Genomic DNA, 24,342 nt, shown 5'->3' on the forward strand with positions numbered 1-24,342 from the left:
CAATTTCCCCTTGTTAGAGCCCCTAACCACCGTATGTTCCATCTCTGCAGCGGCTCGTCTAGAGCATCTACCTCTTCCACCCCTGCCACTAACTACTCCTCGAGTGACTGGTTTGGACTACCATTGGTATTTGGCTTGATTACTAGTCCTTTGTTGTCCTACAGTATTGCGATGGTTTACAACTCTTATACTTGCTTAGAGGTAGTTTTAATTCGAGGTAAGGACTCGGGTGAATGATGAATTTCCAGTTCTCTGTCTATTCCCTCGAATGCAAGACCATGATCATCACAATCATGGCCTTCCAGTAAGGCAAACCGAGAGTCAGTCCCCAAGCCCATTGATTGAATTCTAGGTGAGACCAGACAGTTACCCTTAGGTTGGTATCCATGATTCTGCCGATTACCTCCCCTACCTTGACTTATTCTCTCTATCCGAGTAACCAGCACTACAAAAAAATTGCAAAAATAGCGACAGACGATTTCCGTCGCTAAATAGGTAAATTCCGTCGCTAAACTATTTTGCGACTTCGTCCGTCGCTAAAATGAGCGTCGCTAGAATTCAGCAACACAATTTATTTCCGTGTATCTTTCCTCGCGACGGTTTTGGCGTCAAAATTTGCGAGGGAATTACGATAACTAACTCTAGCAACAGAATATTCGTTGCTAAACCTACAAAATATCCATTGCTAAACTCCTACCACGACGATCTGGTGATGAACTTTGCAAGGGAATAGCGACGGATTCCGTCGCTATCGTCCCAAAATTTGTTTTCACTAATTTGTTTTTATTATTTGAATTTGATGCCATTTAGCTACAATTTAGTGACGGAATACAATGTGAGAGAGTAGCATAATTAATCCCGAAATTTGTCATCATTATTTCAATATAATGATCATAATTATTGATTTTTATCTCTTTGTTCTGTTCTAAATGTGCACCTAAGTAGATGCAAAAGACTTGCCAACAGTACCATTGAAGGTTGTGATGTATATGCGGTGAGGTGAATATGTGGGATGTGTTAAAACGAAAAGTCAAGACTCCTCGAGTGTCGGTCTCTCAAGGAAGACAGATTGGAGTTGAAGTAATGTTGGCATTTAGGAGGTTGTAGGAGAAGAGTTACGTGAACGACTAAGACTTGACGACATTTGTACAAGAGTTTAAGGTTTAAATGGGTAGGTCTAAAAAAAGGGGAAATGGAGATTGGGGCTCGTGGCTAGCGTATATGGTCTATTCTCCTATTGATTTTGTAAACATGTGATTCGGATTCAACTAGGGAGTTTACGTCACTTTACCGAGTGGCATCACACTCCGATTCCCACATCCTCAGTCGGTGGGGGCATTTCATCGAACACCTTGTCTACCACTCCTCCCGGGCCTCATCCTTTCGGATTAAGGGCGTGGCTGTGGATGAGTTGGACTCGTGAGAAGCCGCTATCGCGCACAGACTCACTTTCATAGGGTTTGCTACCTGATGTGGCAACAGTTAGGCACAAAGCATATCAAACATCAACCACACAAGCATTTGAATCTAAATACATCAAGCTCACAACTTTAAGGAAATTTCTTCAACAAATCAACCACATAACTAGTTTCGGGGACACCAATCCCCTATCTACTCTAAACAAACATTAAGAAAGTAACAAGAGAAAGCAATAGAAGATTTAGAAGCAATAAAAACGAAATCAAAATAGATAATGTAAAGAAGAGTTACCATCCATAGCGAGATGAACCTATTACATTTTTTCTTTCAATCTTCTAGCCTTCTACCTTGGTTTCTTCAATCTAATCTAAGGAAAATGGGGGTTTCCCCCAAGAGGGGAGAAAACAGAAGAGAACTTCAGATCTAAAAACTAGGGCTCCTCTAAAATTTCAGGGGAATGGTATAAATAGCCATCATGAAGAAAAAAAATCCCAAAATAGCCCTTCTAACCTGGTCACGCCACCTTCACGTGTGAAGGGAGGCGTGGACGCGTACTGGAAGTGGTCCGCGCCTCCTACACGCGTGATGCTTGCGTGGATAGATCCTGCTCAGTTGCTTCTTCGCTTGATGCTCTGTTTTGGCCTCGGATCCCTTTCCATTCTACGGATTTGACTTCAAAACATGCTCTAAAGTTGAGTTAGAGATTTTTTTATCACACCCGAGTCTTTATGCATGAAATTGTTATAGATGGGTGGCAAAACTTCACAATTCTATCCTATATTTGACCCTTAAACTTGACTATTCTTGGTGCTTATCAAAGTTTCCACACTTAAACCTTGCTTGCCCTCAAGAAAGCATACTATCTAACTCTAATCACTTAAGCACCAAGAATAGTATGTACTCTTATCGGTTGATCAATCAAGTGATGTGTGGGTGTTTAGAGCAGAGTGGGTGAAATTCCCTACACTATCTACCAAGACTACTAAGCTTATGCCAACCAAATGTAAGAAATATGTTAAGGAAGTGGAGGTCTCATAAGATAGATTTTATAACAAGGAAAATCGTATTCACACCTTTCAAGCATGCAAACAATGGGGATTCACCTTTCATTTTGTAAGGGCCTAAAAGCCGATCCCACTAGTGGGAACGATGTGCACACCCTAGTCAAATTTCCGACCATACGCCAAAGCCCCTTTACGCAAAAATAAATGAGGGTAGGGACATGGACCGCTCATCGCCATGGCTTGGGCGATCACTCTTTTTTTCTCAACCCCCTCGACTATTCTTTCGGACAACCCAACTTCACATGGATTTCCATGCTCTTTCTAAGACAGTGCAATGGGTGCCCGAATCCAAGTAGGGCGGCTCACCTCCTCTTAGTTTTCTCATCTCCTAGGATCTTTTTGGGACAACCGACTTCACATGGATCTCCACGCTTTTTCGGAGACGGTGCAATGGTTGCCCCATATCCTAGCAAGATGGCTTACCTCGTATCTTATCTCTGGGAGTGGCCATTTTTAAGCCTTTATTTTCAATTCACCATTTCAACCCCTCGTGCCTTTTTCTAGGGATTAAGGGATTTTTCACTCTAAGCTCACTAATAGGCTCACCTTTTGCCCCATGCCTTACCAAATTAGGTTTAATTCCCGGGCTTCGCTAATCTTATCTTTCTCAGACTATAGGGTACACACTCCCACTTTGAGAGATCCTTGACTAAGGTCCCAACAAAATAAAAGGTGAAAATCATGCAATCACACAAAGGTACGAACCATATTGGTTCCAAAAATTTTCAATTTGGCGCAAATTGTAACTTCCAAGGCATATTTCAAAAATTCAGTGGCATAAGATCAGGGGTCCTCCTAGATAGTATTGACAATAACACACTCTCTTATTCTTATACCCTAATGACTCAATCAATCAACCAATTCAAGTAATCTACAATACATCTTTTCTATACTTGAAAGATAGCATCATCCTCGATGTTGCCATGAGGATCGGTGGAAAAAGGAGTGAGGTCATAAAGATTCTAACAAGAGGTCCTTTCCACACTTAAAAGTGTTTCTGGACTGGAACAATTCTACTAAAAAGATCACATCCATTATAAACAAGATCATGCAACTCGTTATTGCGAATCAAGACAAATTTGCGTGCAAAAATATTTTCATCTAAAATCAAACAAGGCGTTAAAATTGAAAAAGGGATAGAAAATATACTCACAAAGCGTATCCCTGTAATAATCATGTGCGCAATTCGCTGCCCTTCCAAAAAGTTTCCTAAAACAAGGGTTAGAAATGAATAAAGAAATTAAAGTCTACCTTCTGCTTCTTCTGGATTGTAAGCTATTTATGGTTTCTTATTCTATGGCTTGGGGTGCCTCCCAAGAGCGCCACGTTTTACTTCTTTGGCTAGATGAAACGTATAAACGGCTAACTGTTCATCATGCAAGATTCAAAGAGAAAGAAATATAAACAAAACAAAAAGAAAAGATTGTCCACAATCATAGTTTTTCAAATCATCACTCCCAATCATTCACTTAAGCACTTTTTGCCAATTCTTCCCTCACATCTTACTTTTGGATGCGGTGTTCTCCTTTGCTAGGTCTTCGATTTTCTTCATCTGCTCCAAGTGTAGCTGGTATTGGAATATCTGTAGAGATCTCTAGTTTGTGACTATTGTGAAGTGGCTTGGAATCTCAAATTGTGGAGACGGGGAACTTGGTGCCGCAGTGGGTGGTGATGATGATGATGGTGTAGCCTCCCGTGGGGGTGGTGAGTACATAGGGGAATCCAAAGGTGAATATAACTGTGGAGGGGATGGAGAAAGGAATGACAATGGTAGGGATGATGGTCCAGCTGGGGATGCCGGTGGTGTGTCAGTGTATTCTCTTGCCATCTCCCTTGCCTCTCTCTCTCTCGATAAAGGTGTTAGATTCAATCCAGCTATGTCTTCTAGAGACATAGGAACAATTTGTGCCCCCTGCACCCGATACTCAAACCAATTGATTTTCATTTGGTTTCCCATAGCAACACACAGTCTTGTAATTAGAGGTCCGATGAATATAGATTTCACATTCTCCTGTTGTTGAGCAAGCAGCCAACCTTTGCAGATCATGCCTATATTTACCAAACTTCCTGTGTCCATACTCCATAGCATGAATAGATCCGCCTTGGAGATTCTGTCATAACTTTCTGGCCTACCGCCCCAAAAATGTGCAATGACTTTCCACATAACTCTTAGGTCTTCTCGAACAATTTGAGAGAGTCTCACTCTTGACCCATTCTAGTCAACTCCAAGCCTAGCTATCATAGCCCAATACTTTCTTGCAGTGTCTCAGCTACCAAAATCCCAAGTAGAACGCCCAACGTATTGACTGAAATGTGATGATCTTCGTTGAAGAGTCGGAATCTAATCGTCGGGCTATGTAAATCTCCTGCTACTCCTGTCACTTCTAAACTTGCTATAAATTCATGAACCAAAGGTGCAAATGTATCCTGACGCACGCTTAGCAAGTTATTCCAGTATGGCTCATGCATTAGTCTCTCCAATCCATATTTGCATTCAAACTGTTCCAAGATGGGCAAATCAATGTACTTCTAGCGATGATGGATAGTCGGAGAAGTTGTTGGTATCGGTTCCTCATGGCCGGTGTCATTAGCAAAACTTGGTTCACTGCTTCCACTTCTACGTATCTTGTTTCTCCATGCATTTTGCTAGACTCCCCCATTGGGGCTTTTCCCTTACGTGCTCGTTTTTCGTTTCTATGTGTAAGAGAACCTTGGGACGACATTTTCCTATAAGAAAAATAAGTTCAACATAACGCAAGGAAACATTTCCCATTCTCAATCAGGAATTTATTAAGATGACATGCATTACAATATAAGATATTCTCATATTACGTTTTGCATAAATATCATCATTCTCATCAACTTGGCAATAATAAAAATTTTTCAAATGCAATGATCGTGTAGCAACCTTTCATGGTCTAGAGGCAATTTCTACTACAATAGTCAACATAAAAAGTCAACTTCATCTTCTTTCTCAAGACCAAGTTGAGGTTGAAAATGGAGTGAACACAAAAGCTCAAAATTCAACAAACAAAAGGTTGGAATCAACAATGTAGTACCTTACAATAAACATGCAATCTTTTCTACTTATGCTCCCAATTTCATATGAAAATCCAACAAAGCAAGAAATGCCCAAATCACACATAGGGTTTATCATCTAAGCATCGATAGGTTGCAAAACATGGAATTTTCATCATATAATGACAATGCAAGCTCCAAATAAGTCATATGAGTGATCTCATAACAAAATAATCATAAAGGAACTTAGAGCAATGTAGATTCATGGAGATATGCGCAAAGGAAATAAACTATAGCGTTTGAACTAATGAAAGCAAAGGAAGAAATGTATTACCTCTTGGATGACTTTGTAAGGTGGAAAAAGCTTGAAATCTTGTAAGAAAATGTCTTGAGGAAGAAGTGGGGAAGATGGCCTTCTATGAAATGAAAGATAACGTTTCTATGAGGTACATCCTTGAACTCAAGTGCGCCCAACGTTAGATTGCCTCCCAAGTGCGCCACGTTTTACGTCATTGGCTAGACGTGGTGTGCTCTATCCTTCAAAACACACCGATTTTGTTACCTTACCAAGCGTCCCATGCACTTTGGCTTCAAGGTATGCCCGAAGATGGGGTACATCCTTGAACTCACAAACAAAGAAGGGAAGAATAAATCCTATGGTCAAACGAATGTAAACATGGCATACTACCCCCAATTCCTCAAGGATAGCTTGCCCTTCCTTCTTTTCCTCTTTATCTATTCCATGCCTAAGAAATTTTTCATTAAAAACATCACAACGAACAAGCACTTCCTCATATCCCTCTTTTGAAGTATTTACGCTCGACTCACCTTCTACGGAATTGCCAAAAGTGACAATTTTCCTTCGTTGCTCAATCCCTTCTTTTTCAATCTTTAGCAACTCCTCATCCTCCCAAGTAAAATTATCATATTCATAAAACTCATTTTCGCAAGAAAGAGTAAAGAAAGAAAGGAAAAGACCAGGTGCACATCATTTCCACGCCCATCAAAATCACCTTGTCCTCAAGGTGATAATTAACACAATGTCTCCAAGGTGACAATATAGCGTGAATTGCATCTGCACTTTATACCGGCATGATGCTCCGTATCTGCACTTTATATAGCTATGGCACTATAGTAACTCTTTGTGTTGTTGTTGAAAGCTCTCCATATCTACATGTTGAATCTTTAATGTCCGATTGTAGCACCCTTTTAGTTTTGAAGTCGAAGATAATGCCTTATGGAATACTAACCAAGGTGGCCTTGAAGATTATTGCTATACTGCTTCGCCGGCTATTTCTATAACAACGGCCAAATTGAAGAGATGTTTTTTGCTCGGCTGATGATATTTCAACAGGCATGACCCAAACTGATGTTATTAATACATTATTTATATATACTGTCAAATATCATTACTAAAATTTGTTATTCATTTCTTTGTTTAGGACGAAGATGCAATCGAACTTTATGTTGACAATGAAATAAAAATGATTATCAGATTAACCCAAATCTTGAGGTTGCTATTTGTACCACCATCTAATGAAAAGTGAGCGTAAATAACCTTGGAATTGCAAAAAGGTAAAAAAAAATATAACAATTACATATATGGTGTAAATAGCAATAAGAGTGAAAATACAACTATTTACACCAACCAAGTGAAATGTAATTTACGATATTCCATTAATAATTTTTTAATTAAAAATTTAATAATTACAACATAAAAAAAAAAACCTCACCCTCTACATTCTCTTCTAGATCCTCATTCCAGACTGTAAAAATTTAATAATTACAACATTAAAACAACCTAGTCAAATGACTGTTGAACTGCATATGTTTCTTCTTCCAGATCCTCGTTCAGATCGTCAAAGGCATGCCGTCGTTCACTCAGGTCCTTTCCTACCTCGGCTTCCGCAACAGCTCCTTCCTCTCATCTCTGCCTCCGGATTTCAACGCGCTGCGGATGGCGAGCCTTCTTCCGATTTTAGTCTGCCATGGCAAATAATAAAAAAAACATAATTATTTAAATCTGAACTAGAAAAAAAATTGTTTTGATCATATCTATTTCTCTAACCACCTCCTGAAACTAAAAGACAAATTTATAGAAAAATAAAATTGGAAGAGTACATATAAACTGAAAGAAAAATCAGGAAAAAAAAATCAAAAAAAATATTATGAAATGAAGATTTCTTTTCTTAACCTATTTTTTACCAATCAGATGCAGACAAAATAAAATCGAATAAATAAAAAAATAAAATTACAAAAGAAAAAAAATAAAATAAGAGAGAATAAGAACTCTGGGAAAACATAATCTGCGTAGAGCCTGCGCAGAAAAGCTTACACAGAAGACAAAATACTAGAATTATTAACTATTAATATCAAAATACAGAGAATAAACTTGACAAATAAAAAAAATCAAATGTGTTGAATAATGGCTACAAAATACAGAGAAAAAACTTCACAAATAAGAGAAATCAGAAGAAAAAAAATCAAACAAAATATTATGGAAAAAAGTTTTTTTTTCCTTAACACGTTTTTTACCAATCAAGATGCAGGCAAAGTAAAATCAAATCAATAAAACAATAAAAATATAAAAGAAAAAAAATAAAAGAAGAGAAAATAAGAACTCTAGGAAAACATAATCTGCTTTGAGCCTGTGCAAAAAAGCTTAACATATGCCAAAATTCTAAAATTATTAACTATTAATATCAAAATATGGAGAATGAACCTCACAAGTAAAAAAAAATCAAATGTGTTGGGAATACCTGGGTGCAAAATACAGAGAATAAACTTCACAAATCAGAGAAACCAGAAGAAAAAAAAGAAATCAAACAAAATATTATGGAAGGAATATTTTTTTCTTAACCTGTTTTTTACCAATCAAGAGGCAGAAAGAATAAAATCAAATCAATAAAACAATAAAAATACAATATAAAAGAATAAATGAAAAGAGAATAAGAACTCTGGGAAAACATAATCTACTTTGAGCCTGTGTAGAAAAGCGTACACAGAGAACAAAATCCTAAAATTATTAACTATTAATATAAAAATACGGAGAATAAACTTCACAAATCAAAAAAATCAAATGTGTTAAATACCTAGTGATAAGCGCCAAAGATAACTAGGCTAAGGGTCTAAGTTGGGGTAGTTTAGGAATGACTTGGTGTCCTTTTGTGTACTATTTATGGCATTTCTAAGCTCTAATGTGTAAATCTAGTGCAAGCTCTATTTTTGGCACACTTGGAATGGTTTTGTAGGTTTCAGAGATGTAAACGCGAAACATGTAAACTTGACAAGCAAAACAAAGCGAAGAAGAAAAGACCGAAGGAGCGAATTGGTTGCTCCACTCATGGACAAGGCGTGGAGAAAGTCCAGACACGATCCACGCCCGTGTCCATGCGTGGACCTGCGCATGAACGGGTCAATCCGGAAAGTTAAATGCCAAGGGAAATTTTGGGGAAGCTATTTAAGGTTTAGTTCAGGAAATTTTAGGGACAGTTTTTTTTTTAGAAGTTCTATTACACGTTTTATCACTTAAAACATTGTAGAGAGAAGGGAGAGCTTAATCCTAGCTTGTAGAGAGAGACTAGTTCGTCTTTAATTTCAATTTGTGAAGACAATCTACTTTCAAGCTTTGATTTGGATTCTACATTGCTCTTGATTAGGTAATATACATTTCTATCTTTAGTTTTGTTACAATTTTAGATCTCTATTTCAATTCCAAATTATGATTTTAGATCTTGTTGATTTCAATTGCTAGATATGAGTAGGTAAATCTCTAATAGGGATTGAATTGTGCAAGATCATGACGCTAAGTGTAGATCTATAATTCCTATTGTGGAGATTGGGTTGTGTGAGTTGGATTGATTGTTCTTGTTCATAATTGATGAATTGTTTGTATTCTTCGAGTATTGGCCAACTCTTAAATGATCCAAGGCAATAAGCTAGACAAGATATTGCTAGTCTTATTGTAAGCTCCAATCAATTGTGATATCCTATTGAGATCTTGAATAGGATTGATAGGTAGGTGATGTAGGCAATGTGTTTGTGAAAATGTCTCTTGGTTTCTTAAAGGCACTCCAATGCTAGAGAGTTCTTAGTAGACCAAATGGGGAAAAGTACTAGCTAATCACCCGAGAATAACCAACCTCACAAGCTAATCCTCCCGTCCAAATGTCACACGAGGAAGCATTATGATTGAACACAATTCATTGCCTAGTTTCTTTTAATTGAATTCATTCATTTCATTGTTTAGATTTGTTTGTCAAAACCTCAACAACGATTTGATTTTAATGTGTGTTCGTGATTGGGTAACTCCAATGTGCACAATGCATTCCATTAACTAAAATCTAAGCAAGGCCTGTACTTTGACCTCCGTGAGGGATGATAATACCTGGGGGCAATCCCAAACACACAATCTTTTGATCCGCACCCGAAAAATGGCGTCGGTGCCGGGGAGTGATAAGACTCCGAGATACCCTTATTTCAGGCACATTTTAGGGTGTTTTATTGCGTCTATAGCATCCTTACTTGATAAATTATATGCGTAAATGCTTGAAAATCACTAACTGATGCACAAAATCCATTTTTAGCTTAAAAGAAGTAAAACAGGAGCCCCGGGAGCAAATAGGACCAAAAGTTGAGCTTAAAGAGCAAACCAGGCAAGAGCGGAGCCCCGGAGGACCCAACTGGAAGGCCACACGCGTGTGAGCAAGCGTGAAAACTTTCCAGAAGCTTCCCACGCACGCTCACACGCGTGTGAGAGGCGTGGAGATGGTGATGCGCGAATTTAAGCTAGGGTTGTCATTTCGGAGACTATTTAAACCCCTTTGATGAATTTTCATGGGGGATTCCAGAAATTTAGTTTTCCTTTTCTTAGTTTTTCCTTTGGAGAGCTTTCTCCATTTTTCTTAGTTTTTAGATTAGAACAATCTCCATTGTAGAAGACAACAAGCTTGGATTGAAGATCTTCTTCTCTCTAGGTGATTTCTATTTCATTTCTATAATTTTAGCTATCTTGTTCTTGAATTAAATTAGCTTTTGCTTGCATTTCATATCATGAGTTAGGATTTAAAGCTTTACACAATCAAAGTTCCTATGGACTTCTTAAGAATAGTAGGATAGTGTATAGCTTAAGTGTTTGATAAAATTCCTCTTAGAACTTTGGATGCTTGAAGGCACTCCTAAGTCAAAGAAGCCTTAGTACACAAGGTGGAAAAGGACTAAGACAACACACTCTTGAATAGACAATATCCTAGCAATCCTAATCCATGACCTTAGACACTCCACTATACAATATTCATGAACACTATCCAATCCCTACCCCTTTTACATATTCACAAAATCACTTTTACTTTACTACTCTCTTGCACTCAAACCAATCAATGAACTACTCTCACTCACAAACCACCCTTCACCACACTCGAGTCCTATGCATGATCCAATCAAGTAAACTCCCGAACGTTTGACACACCTCTACGTCCCTCCTTCGAGACCAACACTCGGGGAGTCACAGACTTTCCGTTTTATCATACAAATATCTTTTGACACTCCAACCCTACGCAAAACCGCAATGTCAGGGAGGCAATTGGTTGCTATTGCTTTGATTTTACCTTTTTGGAATGCTTGTGTAGAATTGATTCCTTATCACTTTTTGTTTTTCTTTTCTTTTTTACTTGGTACTTACCCTCCTTGTGACTACTTGTCGTTGGGGGAGGATTTCTTGTTTCTTTTTGAGCTATCTTGTAGTTGAATGCACACAGGGGCAAAAGGTACTCAAGGCCTACTTCCTTTCATACCGTAAATCAACCGAGCAATTCAACTAGAAGAAAACACACACAAGTCGAAGAAATGGCTTTAACAAGTGCAAATCGAGGAGGATCCCAAGGAAGAGGGTTTCCAAATCAAACACCACCACCTATTCAAAACAATCCACCGGGAGAGAGAAATGGAGCAGTTCAAAATCCATTAGAGCTTTCCATTGAAGAGGAGCCGAATGGTGGAAATGTAGCCCATCTGAAACCCATCCAAGTGGAGGAATTTTATGAGATGCCAAATGACCAAAGGAGATCCATAGCCGACTATATGACATCGGAGTTTAGTATGCACAACTCGATATACGTGCCACCGTTGGAGAATTTAAAATTTCATATTCACCCCTTCGTGTTCACTCTTGTGCAAAGTAGTCCATTTAGTGGATTACCGTCGGAGGACCCCCATGTACACATCACAAGATTTATCCGGGCTTGCGACATGTTTAGGCATGTAGGAGTAAGCGATGAGATCATTAGGTTGAAGTTATTCCCCTTCTCCGTCATCAGAGAAACATCTAGATGGCTAGATAGTCAAGATGATCATCACTTCCGTTCTTGGCCTCAACTTCACAAGGAGTTCATGAATGAGTTCTTTCCTTTGACCAAGACCATGAAGATTAGAAGGCAAGTTCAAGAGCTCAAGCAAAATTCTCTTGAAAGTTTAGGAGAGGCATGACGAAGATTTAAGATCTTGAAGAGACAATGCCCGCCTGATCTACTACATCTGTGGGACATGATTAGTTCGTTTTATGGAGGACTCACAGACGAAGGGGCGATGCTTTTAGATTCTTCGTCCCGGGGTGCCTTCATATCTCTAGTGCCCTCAAATGCGGAAGATTTGATTGAGACTATCTCGAACAACACATCTTTTTGGTACAACAAAAGGGAGAGTCGGGCCAGGATGTATGAGGTTAAGGATGGTGTGGCTAATGAGGCAAAAGTAGATGCTATGAATCATTAAATTAAGAGACTTCAATCGATGGTAGAGAAAGTTAATGTTAAATCTAAACCATGTATGGCTTTAGCTCTTTATTGCATTATTTGTGGTGGACCTCATGATACGAATGCATGTAACATCTCCTTCCACAAGTGAGCATGTGGAGGTGGTGGACTACCAAAGAGGGACCAATTTTAATGCCTATGGTGGAGGATCACAAAGCCAAAATTGGAAACAAGGTGATAGTTGGCAAAATGTTGGAGGATACCAAGGAAGACCGAACAAGAACCAAGGTGGCAAACCCACCTATGGTCAAGGTGAGAGAGGCCGAATTGCATATGGCCCACATCAAGGAAATGGAGCGCAAATGACTCACTACCGACTGAATTTTCTTCCCAATTGGATCACCCAACACAAAGAAGAGATGATATAAGAAAGCTAGATGAGAGCCTATCAAGGACGATCATAGAGCTTAAGAATGATAGAGGAAATCTCAAGCATGATATTACTCAAGAAATTAGACAAGAGATAGCGGGCTTGAGACAAGAGTCAAAAGCGACTTTGAAGACCATTGAAAATCAAATCTCTCAAATGTTCAAGATGATGTCCGAGAGGCAATTATGGTCAATTGCCGAGCAATACGGAGAATAATCCAAAGGAAAGAATGAATGTCGTAGCCGCTATGGAGGATAGTCACAAAGGATGTGATCCAATGGATGTTGTGTGTGGAACATGTGATTGTGAAAGAAAGAAAAGAGAATGGGAAGTAGAAGGGACTACCTCTTATAGTTCATGTCTTGATGAAGTTAAGGAAATTGCCTCGTGTGATGTTCAAACTAAAGAAGAAGTGAGCAAGGCTACCTCTTGTAGCCCCGTAAAAAAGGGTGACCCTGGGCCTTTGTGGTTCCATGTTCCATCAACAACATGGAATTCTCGAAGCTCTAGCCGATCTCGGAGCCTCTATCAATTTGATGCCATTGAGTGTTTATGAGGGCTTGAATTTGTCTTGCTTAAAGCCGACTAGGCTCACACTTTGTTTAGCAAACGGAACCACTCGGTATCCCAAGGGCTTAACAGATGATATGCTTGTGAAAGTCGGTGAATTTTTTGTGCTCGTTGATTTTGTAGTGTGCGAAATGGGAAAAGATGAGCCATTTGGTTCATTGATCTTGGGAAGGCCATTTTTGGCAACGTACTGTGCCTTGATTGATATGGGCACTGGAGAAATTACTCTTAGGTTTAAAGGAGAGAAAGCCAAGACCGAAAATGTCAATTTTATGAAAGAAAGAAAAGGAGCTTCGAAAGATATGGTCAAAGTGAAAACCAAGACCAAACCAAGATGGAAAGTGAAGAAATTGGTTTGGAAGAATACTTAGACAGCCAAGTGCTTCCAACTAAAAGTGAATGATACTGATTGATGGAGGAAAAACGTTGAGTCTAGTCAAGGACAATAAGCGTGGCGCTCCTTGGAAGGCAACCCAAGGTCTTCATGTGTATAAATTGTTTTGTTTATTGTGAATTTTTGTTTTGGTATGTTCTTGGGAAAAATTTGCAGGAGTTTGGTGGAAGATTGATAAAAAAATTTGAGCTAAAATTGACCAAAAGAGGAAGGAAAAAGCAAAAGACAAAAAACGAACCCCGCAGTAGCCATCCACGTCTGCTCCACGCGTGGAGCAAACGTGGTAAATCATTTGCAATGTCCCACGTGGTTGTACCGCGCGTGGACGCCGCGTGGCAAAACATCTGAAACGGACCACGCAGGTGTCCACGCCTGAATGCCCACATGGACAAGAAGGGCGACGGGAAATAAGGAGTTGCTGTCGAGAGCTCATTCTAAAACATTCCTTCCACTTTTCCTTTGTTCTTGACCACGAGAGAAAAGATCCAACGCAAGGTTTGAAGAAAATTTTCTTAGCCATTCCTGAAGTTTTGATTTGAAAATTCTTGAATATCTTGCTATATTGTCTTGTGAATATTATGATGAAATACTTGTGAATAATTGTAACCCCTCGGTTATTCCGGCCAAGTTAGGGTTCGAAATGTTTTTTTTAGGCTATGACATTTATGAAAAGATCTCTCGGTACTTCAAAAGAAATTTTTTTTTAGACTAAGTTATTAATAAGCTACGATTTACGTACCGGTCACGAAACGAAAATTTTAAGGATTTACTTACAGTTCGAATTTTCCTAGAAAATGGATTATTAAAGTACAATACGATTAAACCTGAACTTCCTACTTAGTTCAAGAGAAATTTATATGGACTGTAAGAGTGAAATTGTTACGGACCTTCATACCTAAATTTCGCGGGAGACCGAAAAATTCCCGATTTTAGTGGTTAATGACGGGATTATTTTTAGAATAATTTTGGTGTTAGAATTTTCCCGAATTAAGTTATAATCCTCCGCACCTTTATCTGATTTAATCCCAAACTGGCAAAATAAATTCTACTCTTCAAGATCTACCATGGGGAGTTGACAAGTGGCACACTTATTACCACATGGTAATTAATTAATGGGTTTGTCATAAGAAGTATGGGATGATCATACTTGTGCCTTAAGCTTCAAGCTAACTTCCCATCACTCCCATTCTCTCTCCTATTTTCGAAATTTGAAGGAAAAAGAAGAGGAAGAAAATCTTATTCTTCTACATTGTGATCCAAGAACTCCCTAGCTTTCTCTTCAACACAAGTGCTCAATAATAGGAAAAAACTTTGGATTTGTTCGATTAATATGACTAGAATCCTTCCTAGAACTTAAGTTTAAACTAAGGATTCATGAAAATGTTGTTATTATGGTGATTTTGTTTAGGATCTTTGGTGAAAGGTTTGAAGGAGAAGATCACCACCTTTCTACGGTTTTAAAAAGATCTACTTGGGAGGTAAGAAATCCCTTAAGTTGGTTTAGTCACTTGAAGGTGATCAAATGCTAGTAAATTATGTGAGTAGAAATTTTATGTGAAAATTTTGTGTTAAGTTTATGGATCTACAAGTTGGCTCAAAAGACTACATCTTGATTTTTGGTAATTTTTGTATGCATGTTCATAGTTAACTTATGCATGTATATGTTGTGTTTACGTTCATTGAGGCTTATACTTGTGAAAATAGTGGAAGAACGGGGCGTTATAACCCAGTTTTTGCTGCCTGAAGTTGGCAGAATCGAATGGACGCAGCGTTGGACGCGCGTCCGTCGGCGCCCAGGATTTCGGCGTCGCGGCCGAGAGGCTGGACGCCACCACGAACGCGCGTCCGCAGGTGTCCGAGACTACGGCGTCACGGCCGAAAGGCCGGATGCAACCACGGACGCGCGTCCGCTGCACGTCCGTGGCGCCCAGTTTTTCGGCGTCAATGCCGAACGTGCGGACGCCGCCCGGACGCACGCTGTAATACCCCGTATTTTATTAACATTATCCTAAGGCGTTGACATTCCTAAGTTATGATCTTCAGATATTTCAAAAGAATTTTTATAAGTGAGTATAGTTGTTATTAAGCTGCGAACCTACGTACCGGTCACGAACCGTAAAATTTTTAGGAACTAGTATTTGGACTTGTTTGTCCTAGGAAATGGATTTCTAGACACCATACTATTATTCTTGAATTTCCTATTTAATTAGATTAGCCCATAGCAGCGAAAATTTATTTTGATCGTACATCGCTAAATTTCGCGGTGTACCGAACCTAGCCCAATTTTGAGGGTTAGTCTGGAATAAATTTTTAGTTTCGGAAATTATTCTATCTGGATTATTTTCCACCGAAACTTTATCTGTTTGGACCCCAACTGATAAGTTGTGGAGATATTTTATTATTTTATTATTTTTTTTTTCAATCTTATCACATAAGATTGTGATGTAGTATAAAAGCCAATTTTTTTCCTTTTTCCCTTGCTTTTGCCGAAATGAAGAGGAGAGGAGAGAGAGAGAGATCATCTTCACCATTCTTCTTCCTCCATTGCTTCCATAGCCAAAATCCTTCTCAACTCTCAATTTTATTCGGTAAGTTTTCGATTTTATTCGGTAGAAAGCCTTGTAATCCTTCCTAGGTTATGAATCTATGCTTAGTTTCTTGATATTTGATGTTTTGGTGTTGATTTGGACCTAGGGTTTTAAGGTGAAAGTTGGGGAAAGATCCAACAATTTCTTCCTAAGGTGTTAATAAACCTTTGAGGTAAGGAATTCCCTTAAGTTGGAATTAGTCACTTGAATTTGGATAATTGATTTTTGGTTGAAATATGGTGTTTTTGAGCTTTGGAAATATTTTTTTATACATGTTCATAACTTGGATATGCATGTATATGTTATATTTATGTCCATATAGGCTTATACTTGTGAAAATAGTGAAAGGAAATCAGGGTAGATTCTGGCAGTAACTTCCGAGATTTATTGGGAAAAATTGGTAAGGTATTTTGATCCTATTTTTTTTAGACATGTAGTTCTATAAGTGTAGAACCCGCATATAAAATTTCATAATGATCGGAGTAGTATAAGTATGGTTTTCGAATTTTTCTCCAAAACTGGTCCAGAGAGAGAAAAATTCCGGACAGCACACTGCCAAGGGCAAAGATGGAATTTTCTGTGTTTATTCGCGGACCAAAATGACCAAAACTTTTTATGGACATCAAGTACTATAAGTTGGGATTCTACCATAAAAATTTCAAGTGAAAAAGAGTTCGGGAACTATTTTTACCGGCTCAATCTTTCGGACTGCGCCAAGCTGAATTTTCTGAATTATGCTTAGTATGATTATGGATGTGTTAATGATAATTGTGAGGTAGTTAGTGAGTTAATGGTGATAAAGTTAGGTAAAGATATTATTATGATGTGTATTGAGGAAATTGTCATATGGAAATGTTGAGATAAAGGTTGTATATGGTGAATCTTGAGAAAGTAGTTGTTGGATGTTTTTGGGTTATGGTTAGGCAATGACCTTACCTATTAGAATTTATATATATTTGGATGTACGATATCCTCAAGTTATGATCTAATGGTGTTGATCATAGTGAAAGTTGTTGAGGACGATAGTTAAGGATGTTGGTTGATTTTAAGTGTGAGATGGACATATGAAGTGTATCCAAAAATGTTTATGAAAACTTACGTTGAAAAACGTATGCTATTTTGATATAAAGGTTGTCAAAACCTTATTGTTTGAGAAAATGATGTTTGAAAATCCTTCAGGGGCTAAAGAGGTAGCCGATTTCAAATATTGGACTCATTGGTGAAATATGTCCAAAAGAAATGATTTGAGTAAGAAAAATTGAAGGAAGAATCATGTTTTCAAAACCGTAGTTTCTAAAGTAAGTTGAGGAGGACCTTGATTGACCCACGGGTGGCTTTAAGTGCCCTTGCCCAGTGGTCGTTATATTGTTAGAGCGAAGTCTATTCGCCGTTATGTCGTCATGTTGGAATAAGGAGAGGTGCCCACGGGAAGGCTTGAGTGCCACGGCCCGGGGTTGGGATAAGGGAGGAACCTACGGGAGGGTTGGAGTGCCATGGCCCGAGGTTGTAGGCCTCACTCTTACTATATGAAACTAAGGAAGTTTTAAAAATGAGTAAAGAGTTACTCTGTAACGTCTTTGAGAAAGAAATGATTTTGTCTTACGAGACGAGTGGATTTTGATTCACTGAACGATATACTATTTTCCAAATGATTATGTTTTCAAACCTTTGTCTACTTTTGAGTGACATCGGATTTCCTTACTTAGCCGTCGCGCTAACTGCACTTCAATGTGTTTCTTATCAGTTGCAGATTAGTGTGGGCCCCTGTAGCCGATGAGCTCGGAATAGAAGGGAAGTACAGGTTGAGATCTACTCTTTGATGTAGACAGGGATTGTTATTAATGTTGTAAGTTTAGCCTGTGCACTTAGAGTGGAGTTTGTCAAAGAGGTGATAGAATTCACTCTAGGTGTGGCGGTAGCACCCGGTTTTCTGTTGATATGATGTAAGCTTCCGCAGCGTTTTATTACGGATTTTGTAATAAATGTAAGAGTTGAAAATTGGGGTGTTACACACGCGTCCGCCGCTGCGGGTAACCGCGGGCCCGCGCGACGCGGAGCCGTTTTCGATCGAACTTTTCCCCGATGTTTTTGCTCCCGAATGCTATGATGTTTGGAAGGCCTACGGGCAACCGAGTCAATTTTTGAAAGCTCAAATATTATTTTGTACATTATGTTCATTAATTTGGGGAAAAATTGTGTTTTTAAGAAACAAGTGTGACCCTTGCCACTTGGAATTTCATGGTGAAAAGTCATTAACAAATATGTGTATTTTGGAAATATATTTGGATAAGAATGATCGTTTGAGTCATCACGTGAATATACTAATTAAACCCAAGGACAGAAAGAATGTTTTGAAAACCTTAGTTTCTGGATAATGTTATTGAAATGTTTGACTTCTTGGGAGGCTTGCGAGCCGGGGCCCGGAAGTTAATGAGATGTTTGACTTTGCGGGAGGCTTGAGAGCCGTGGCCCGAAAGTTATTGAAATGTTTGACTTCTTGGGAGGCTTGCGAGCTGGGGCCCGGAAGTTAATGAGATGTTTGACTTTGCGGGAGGCTTGAGAGCCGTGGCCCGAAAGTTATTGAAATGTTTGACTTCTTGGGAGGCTTGCGAGCTGGGGCCCGGAAGTTAATGAGATGTTTGACTTTGCGGGAGGCTTGAGAGCCGTGGCCCGAAAGTTATTGAAATGTTTGACTTCTTGGGAGGCTTGCGAGCTGGGACCCGGAAGTTAATGAGATGTTTGACTTTGCGGGAGGCTTGAGAGCCGTGGCCCGAAAGTTATTGAAATGTTTGACTTCTTGGGAGGCTTGCGAGCCGGGGCCCGGAAGTTAATGAGATGTTTGACTTTACGGGAGGCCTGCGAGAGCCGTGGCCCGAAAGTTATTGAAATGTTTGACTTCTTGGGAGGCTTGCGAGCCGGGGCCCGAAAGTTAATGAGATGTTTGACTTTACGGGAGGCCTGCGGGAGCCGTGGCCCGAAAGTTATTGAAATGTTTGACTTCTTGGGAGGCTTGCGAGCCGGGGACCGGAAGTTAATGAGATGTTTGACTTTACGGGAGGCCTACGGGAGCCGTGACCCGAAACTTATTGAAATGTTTGACTTCTTGAGAGGCTTGCGAGCCAGGGCCCGGAAGTTAATGAGATGTTTGGCTTCATGGGAGGCTTGCGAGCCGGGGCCCGGAAGTTATTGAGACGTTTGACTTTTCGGGAGGCTTATCAGCCGGGGCCCCAAAGTTATTGAGATGTTGACCTGCGGGAGGCATGAGTGCCGCGACCCGAGGTGCTTCAAAATATTTCAAGTATGCCTTACACTTATCTAGGGGGAAACTCAGTAAAATTTTACTAATTATGAAAATCTAGTTACTTCGTAACTAGATTGAAGAATAAAATGTCACGAGTTCTGAACAGTAAAGTGTGTGTGTTGTTGAACTCACTATTTTGAGTTAAATGATGAAATTCTCGGAAATGAAAGTGTTATATGCTGATATCACTCATATAATATGCTATACTTTCTTTTGTTGATAATCTGATTGCAGGTAGATTGCAAATGATGGGTAAAGTTTACAGTTTCCGAGTATTATGTTGTTTTTGAAACCTTTGTTTACTTTCGAGTGACAATGGATTTCCTTACTTAGCCGTCGTGCTAACTACACTTCACTGTGTCTGTTATCAGATGGAATCTAGTGTGGGCTCATGCAGCCCAGCGGACTCCGATCCATCGGAGTTTGAGTTCCCCGTTCTAGATTACGATGATTACATGCAGTTTTTATCTGATGATGATGACCCGTACGCGCCCGGCTACGCTCCAGATCCTCCAGTGCTGACTTGTACTCCCGACCCTGTGCCCACTCCTGTCTCAACGGCGGTACCGGTTTGGTCACCAGTCCCTGTTGAACCGTTGTGTCCTCTAGACATCATCCAGGCTAGCTATGGGTTCTACCCCATAGAGGTTTTACCCGATAGTGATCCTCTCGAGTTTGTTGTTCGCTATCCTTACCCGTGGGACCCGAGTCCCCCGGAGTATCGTGACGAGTGGATGATGTATATCAATACCTGCAAATTTCTGGACCACATCACCTGGTTCGAGGGTGAGTGGCATCTCGTTTGGGGCACCTACACTGGCCCGGTGTACCACTCGTTAGACTAGGTAGTGTCTAGGGTGGGGAGTCAAGTCTGATCTCTTTTTGTGTATATATATCTTTTGTAGCCATGCTAGTGCTAAGATGGCTAGTGAGGTCGGGGCTAATTCAAACTCTCTTGGTGGGATGTAACTAAAGTTTGGTACTTGTTAGTAGCAAGTTTAGCTACTCTTTTGTTGATGCCATGAATATATCTATATCAAGTTATGATGGTCATGATGATATGGTACAGTTTCCTGGTTTTTAGCCTGTGCATCTAGAATGAATCCTATCTGTATGTGATTGGGTTTAGTCTAGGTGTGGCGGTAACTACTCCGGTTGTTCGGTACAGCCGAGTCGGGGTGTTACAAGTTGGTATCAGAGCCCTGTTTCGAGTCAGAATCCTAAGTCAAACTTTTTCGAGTCAGCTCTAGTTTCGAGTTAACCAAGTTTCGAAGTCAGCCTAGGTTCGTTAAGACCAATCTAAGTTATTGTTACAGTTCGACGAGTACAAGTTCAGAGCAGAGTTGGAATGGAGGCCGGGTGGCATAAGAAGGGGGTATTCCACTTTTACTCCGCAGAATCTCACGATTCTGGTCGTTGAATAATATGATCGATATTTGTGTTTTCTTGCATGTGTTTGCCTAAGCTTTTGTGAGCGAGCTTGCTAGCGTAATGCGTTGATTATCATTATGCTAGGTTGAGACCCTTGCTTAGAGGATATGATAAGGGTGAATGTTATGAAGGACTGTATAGGACTTGAGTAGGTGCTATACTAACTGCCTAACTAGCTAATTCCGTGAGAACTTTTATACCTCGAGTGCTAACTTGGAATTATCGTCCAGCAAAGATGCCGCCAAGACGAAATACGCCTGCGGGTAACGACGATAATATCTCTGCCATAGATCGTATTGCTCAGGCAATGGAGAGAATGGCTGAGTTTATGATAGCTTAGCAAGGTCAGAATCAAAACCAGGGACAGCCACGGGTGGATTATGCTAAGGCAATATCCAGCCGACAGCCACCGTACTACGCAGGTGAAAAGGATCNTGGGAGGCTTGCGAGCCGGGGCCCGGAAGTTATTGAGACGTTTGACTTTTCGGGAGGCTTATCAGCCGGGGCCCCAAAGTTATTGAGATGTTGACCTGCGGGAGGCATGAGTGCCGCGACCCGAGGTGCTTCAAAATATTTCAAGTATGCCTTACACTTATCTAGGGGGAAACTCAGTAAAATTTTACTAATTATGAAAATCTAGTTACTTCGTAACTAGATTGAAGAATAAAATGTCACGAGTTCTGAACAGTAAAGTGTGTGTGTTGTTGAACTCACTATTTTGAGTTAAATGATGAAATTCTCGGAAATGAAAGTGTTATATGCTGATATCACTCATATAATATGCTATACTTTCTTTTGTTGATAATCTGATTGCAGGTAGATTGCAAATGATGGGTAAAGTTTACAGTTTCCGAGTATTATGTTGTTTTTGAAACCTTTGTTTACTTTCGAGTGACAATGGATTTCCTTACTTAGCCGTCGTGCTAACTACACTTCACTGTGTCTGTTATCAGATGGAATCTAGTGTGGGCTCATGCAGCCCAGCGGACTCCGATCCATCGGAGTTTGAGTTCCCCGTTCTAGATTACGATGATTACATGCAGTTTTTATCTGATGATGATGACCCGTACGCGCCCGGCTACGCTCCAGATCCTCCAGTGCTGACTTGTACTCCCGACCCTGTGCCCACTCCTGTCTCAACGGCGGTACCGGTTTGGTCACCAGTCCCTGTTGAACCGTTGTGTCCTCTAGACATCATCCAGGCTAGCTATGGGTTCTACCCCATAGAGGTTTTACCCGATAGTGATCCTCTCGAGTTTGTTGTTCGCTATCCTTACCCGTGGGACCCGAGTCCCCCGGAGTATCGTGACGAGTGGATGATGTATATCAATACCTGCAAATTTCTGGACCACATCACCTGGTTCGAGGGTGAGTGGCATCTCGTTTGGGGCACCTACACTGGCCCGGTGTACCACTCGTTAGACTAGGTAGTGTCTAGGGTGGGGAGTCAAGTCTGATCTCTTTTTGTGTATATATATCTTTTGTAGCCATGCTAGTGCTAAGATGGCTAGTGAGGTCGGGGCTAATTCAAACTCTCTTGGTGGGATGTAACTAAAGTTTGGTACTTGTTAGTAGCAAGTTTAGCTACTCTTTTGTTGATGCCATGAATATATCTATATCAAGTTATGATGGTCATGATGATATGGTACAGTTTCCTGGTTTTTAGCCTGTGCATCTAGAATGAATCCTATCTGTATGTGATTGGGTTTAGTCTAGGTGTGGCGGTAACTACTCCGGTTGTTCGGTACAGCCGAGTCGGGGTGTTACAAGTTGGTATCAGAGCCCTGTTTCGAGTCAGAATCCTAAGTCAAACTTTTTCGAGTCAGCTCTAGTTTCGAGTTAACCAAGTTTCGAAGTCAGCCTAGGTTCGTTAAGACCAATCTAAGTTATTGTTACAGTTCGACGAGTACAAGTTCAGAGCAGAGTTGGAATGGAGGCCGGGTGGCATAAGAAGGGGGTATTCCACTTTTACTCCGCAGAATCTCACGATTCTGGTCGTTGAATAATATGATCGATATTTGTGTTTTCTTGCATGTGTTTGCCTAAGCTTTTGTGAGCGAGCTTGCTAGCGTAATGCGTTGATTATCATTATGCTAGGTTGAGACCCTTGCTTAGAGGATATGATAAGGGTGAATGTTATGAAGGACTGTATAGGACTTGAGTAGGTGCTATACTAACTGCCTAACTAGCTAATTCCGTGAGAACTTTTATACCTCGAGTGCTAACTTGGAATTATCGTCCAGCAAAGATGCCGCCAAGACGAAATACGCCTGCGGGTAACGACGATAATATCTCTGCCATAGATCGTATTGCTCAGGCAATGGAGAGAATGGCTGAGTTTATGATAGCTTAGCAAGGTCAGAATCAAAACCAGGGACAGCCACGGGTGGATTATGCTAAGGCAATATCCAGCCGACAGCCACCGTACTACGCAGGTGAAAAGGATCCGGTGATTTTGGAGGAGTGGATCCAAACGTTCGATAAATTGCTCAACGCAGTGAATTGTCCTGCGAATCAACGAGTATCCTCTGCAGTCTATTACCTGACGAAGGCCGCAGACAACTGGTGGGCGACAGTCGGACCTGATCTCTTGCAAGACCCAGCGTTTGGTTGGGAAGAATTCAAGCTGGAATTAAGGGAACAGTTCTACACCGAGCGCATTAAAGGGATTAAATGTGAGGAGTTTCTGCAATTGAAACAGAAGGGAGCAACTATCCAGGAATATTATGACCAATACGTTGAGCTGATGCGTTTTGCCCAAGAGATCGTACCTGATGAGGCAAGTAAGGCAAGGAGGTTCGTTCGGGGATTGGACTGGAGCATAAGGGGGATGATCGCACCTTTCATGTGCTCTACCTTGAAGGAGGCGTATGATAGAGGCTCGGATCATTATCAAGTATACCTGGACCAACAAGAAGTCTACGGCCGAAGCAAGAGGAAAGCTGAAGACAAGTCTCGGAAGTTTCCGACAGGAAACAAGAAGGCCAACCAAGGCAGCTTCAACCCAGTACGAGGAAGAGAAGGAGTCAATCAGGGGAACCATCCTGCTTGCCCAAAATGTGGGAGGAATCATCCAGGAGTAAACTGTCAAGGGATGAAGTTTAAATGTTACAAGTGTGGTCTCCTAGGGCATAAATCTTTTTAGTGCCGAAGTCAGGTAGACAGTCCCCAAAAGCCTCTGCAAAATGTGAATCAAGGAAGGAGAATCAACGGGAATGCCGGCTGGAATTCCGCAGGAGCAGAAGACAAGAGGACCAACTCCCAGTTTGTGAATTTAGGAAGATCAGCGAACGCCACGCCTGGTTCCAACCACAAGGGAAAGCAGGTGATGGGAGAAAGCAGCGGAGAGAAACAAGGCAGGATTTACGTCGTCAATAG

The 24,342-nt window shown here is 40.4% G+C and overlaps 1 protein-coding gene across 1 annotated transcript; it reads left to right on the forward strand.

Moving 5' to 3' along the window:
* The first annotated feature begins 23,212 nt into the window (after nucleotides 1–23,212).
* Nucleotides 23,213–24,109, forward strand: LOC116020182. Its single transcript, XM_031260664.1, has 2 exons — nucleotides 23,213–23,281; nucleotides 23,339–24,109. Exons 1-2 carry the CDS (start codon nucleotides 23,213–23,215, stop codon nucleotides 24,107–24,109), a joined length of 840 nt encoding a protein of 279 aa, XP_031116524.1.
* Nucleotides 24,110–24,342: the final 233 nt, after the last annotated feature.

Source organism: Ipomoea triloba, chromosome 5 (genome assembly GCF_003576645.1).
Source record: "Ipomoea triloba cultivar NCNSP0323 chromosome 5, ASM357664v1".
NCBI classification, from domain to species: domain Eukaryota; kingdom Viridiplantae; phylum Streptophyta; class Magnoliopsida; order Solanales; family Convolvulaceae; genus Ipomoea; species Ipomoea triloba.

Coding starts and splice junctions, on each gene's coding strand:
- LOC116020182 (XM_031260664.1), top strand. CDS start 23,213: ATGCCGCCAAGACGAAATACGCCTGCGGGTAACGACGATAATATCTCT. Junction 23,282..23,338: donor CCATAGATCGTATTGCTCAG/GCAATGGAGAGA, acceptor AATCAAAACCAG/GGACAGCCACGGGTGGATTA.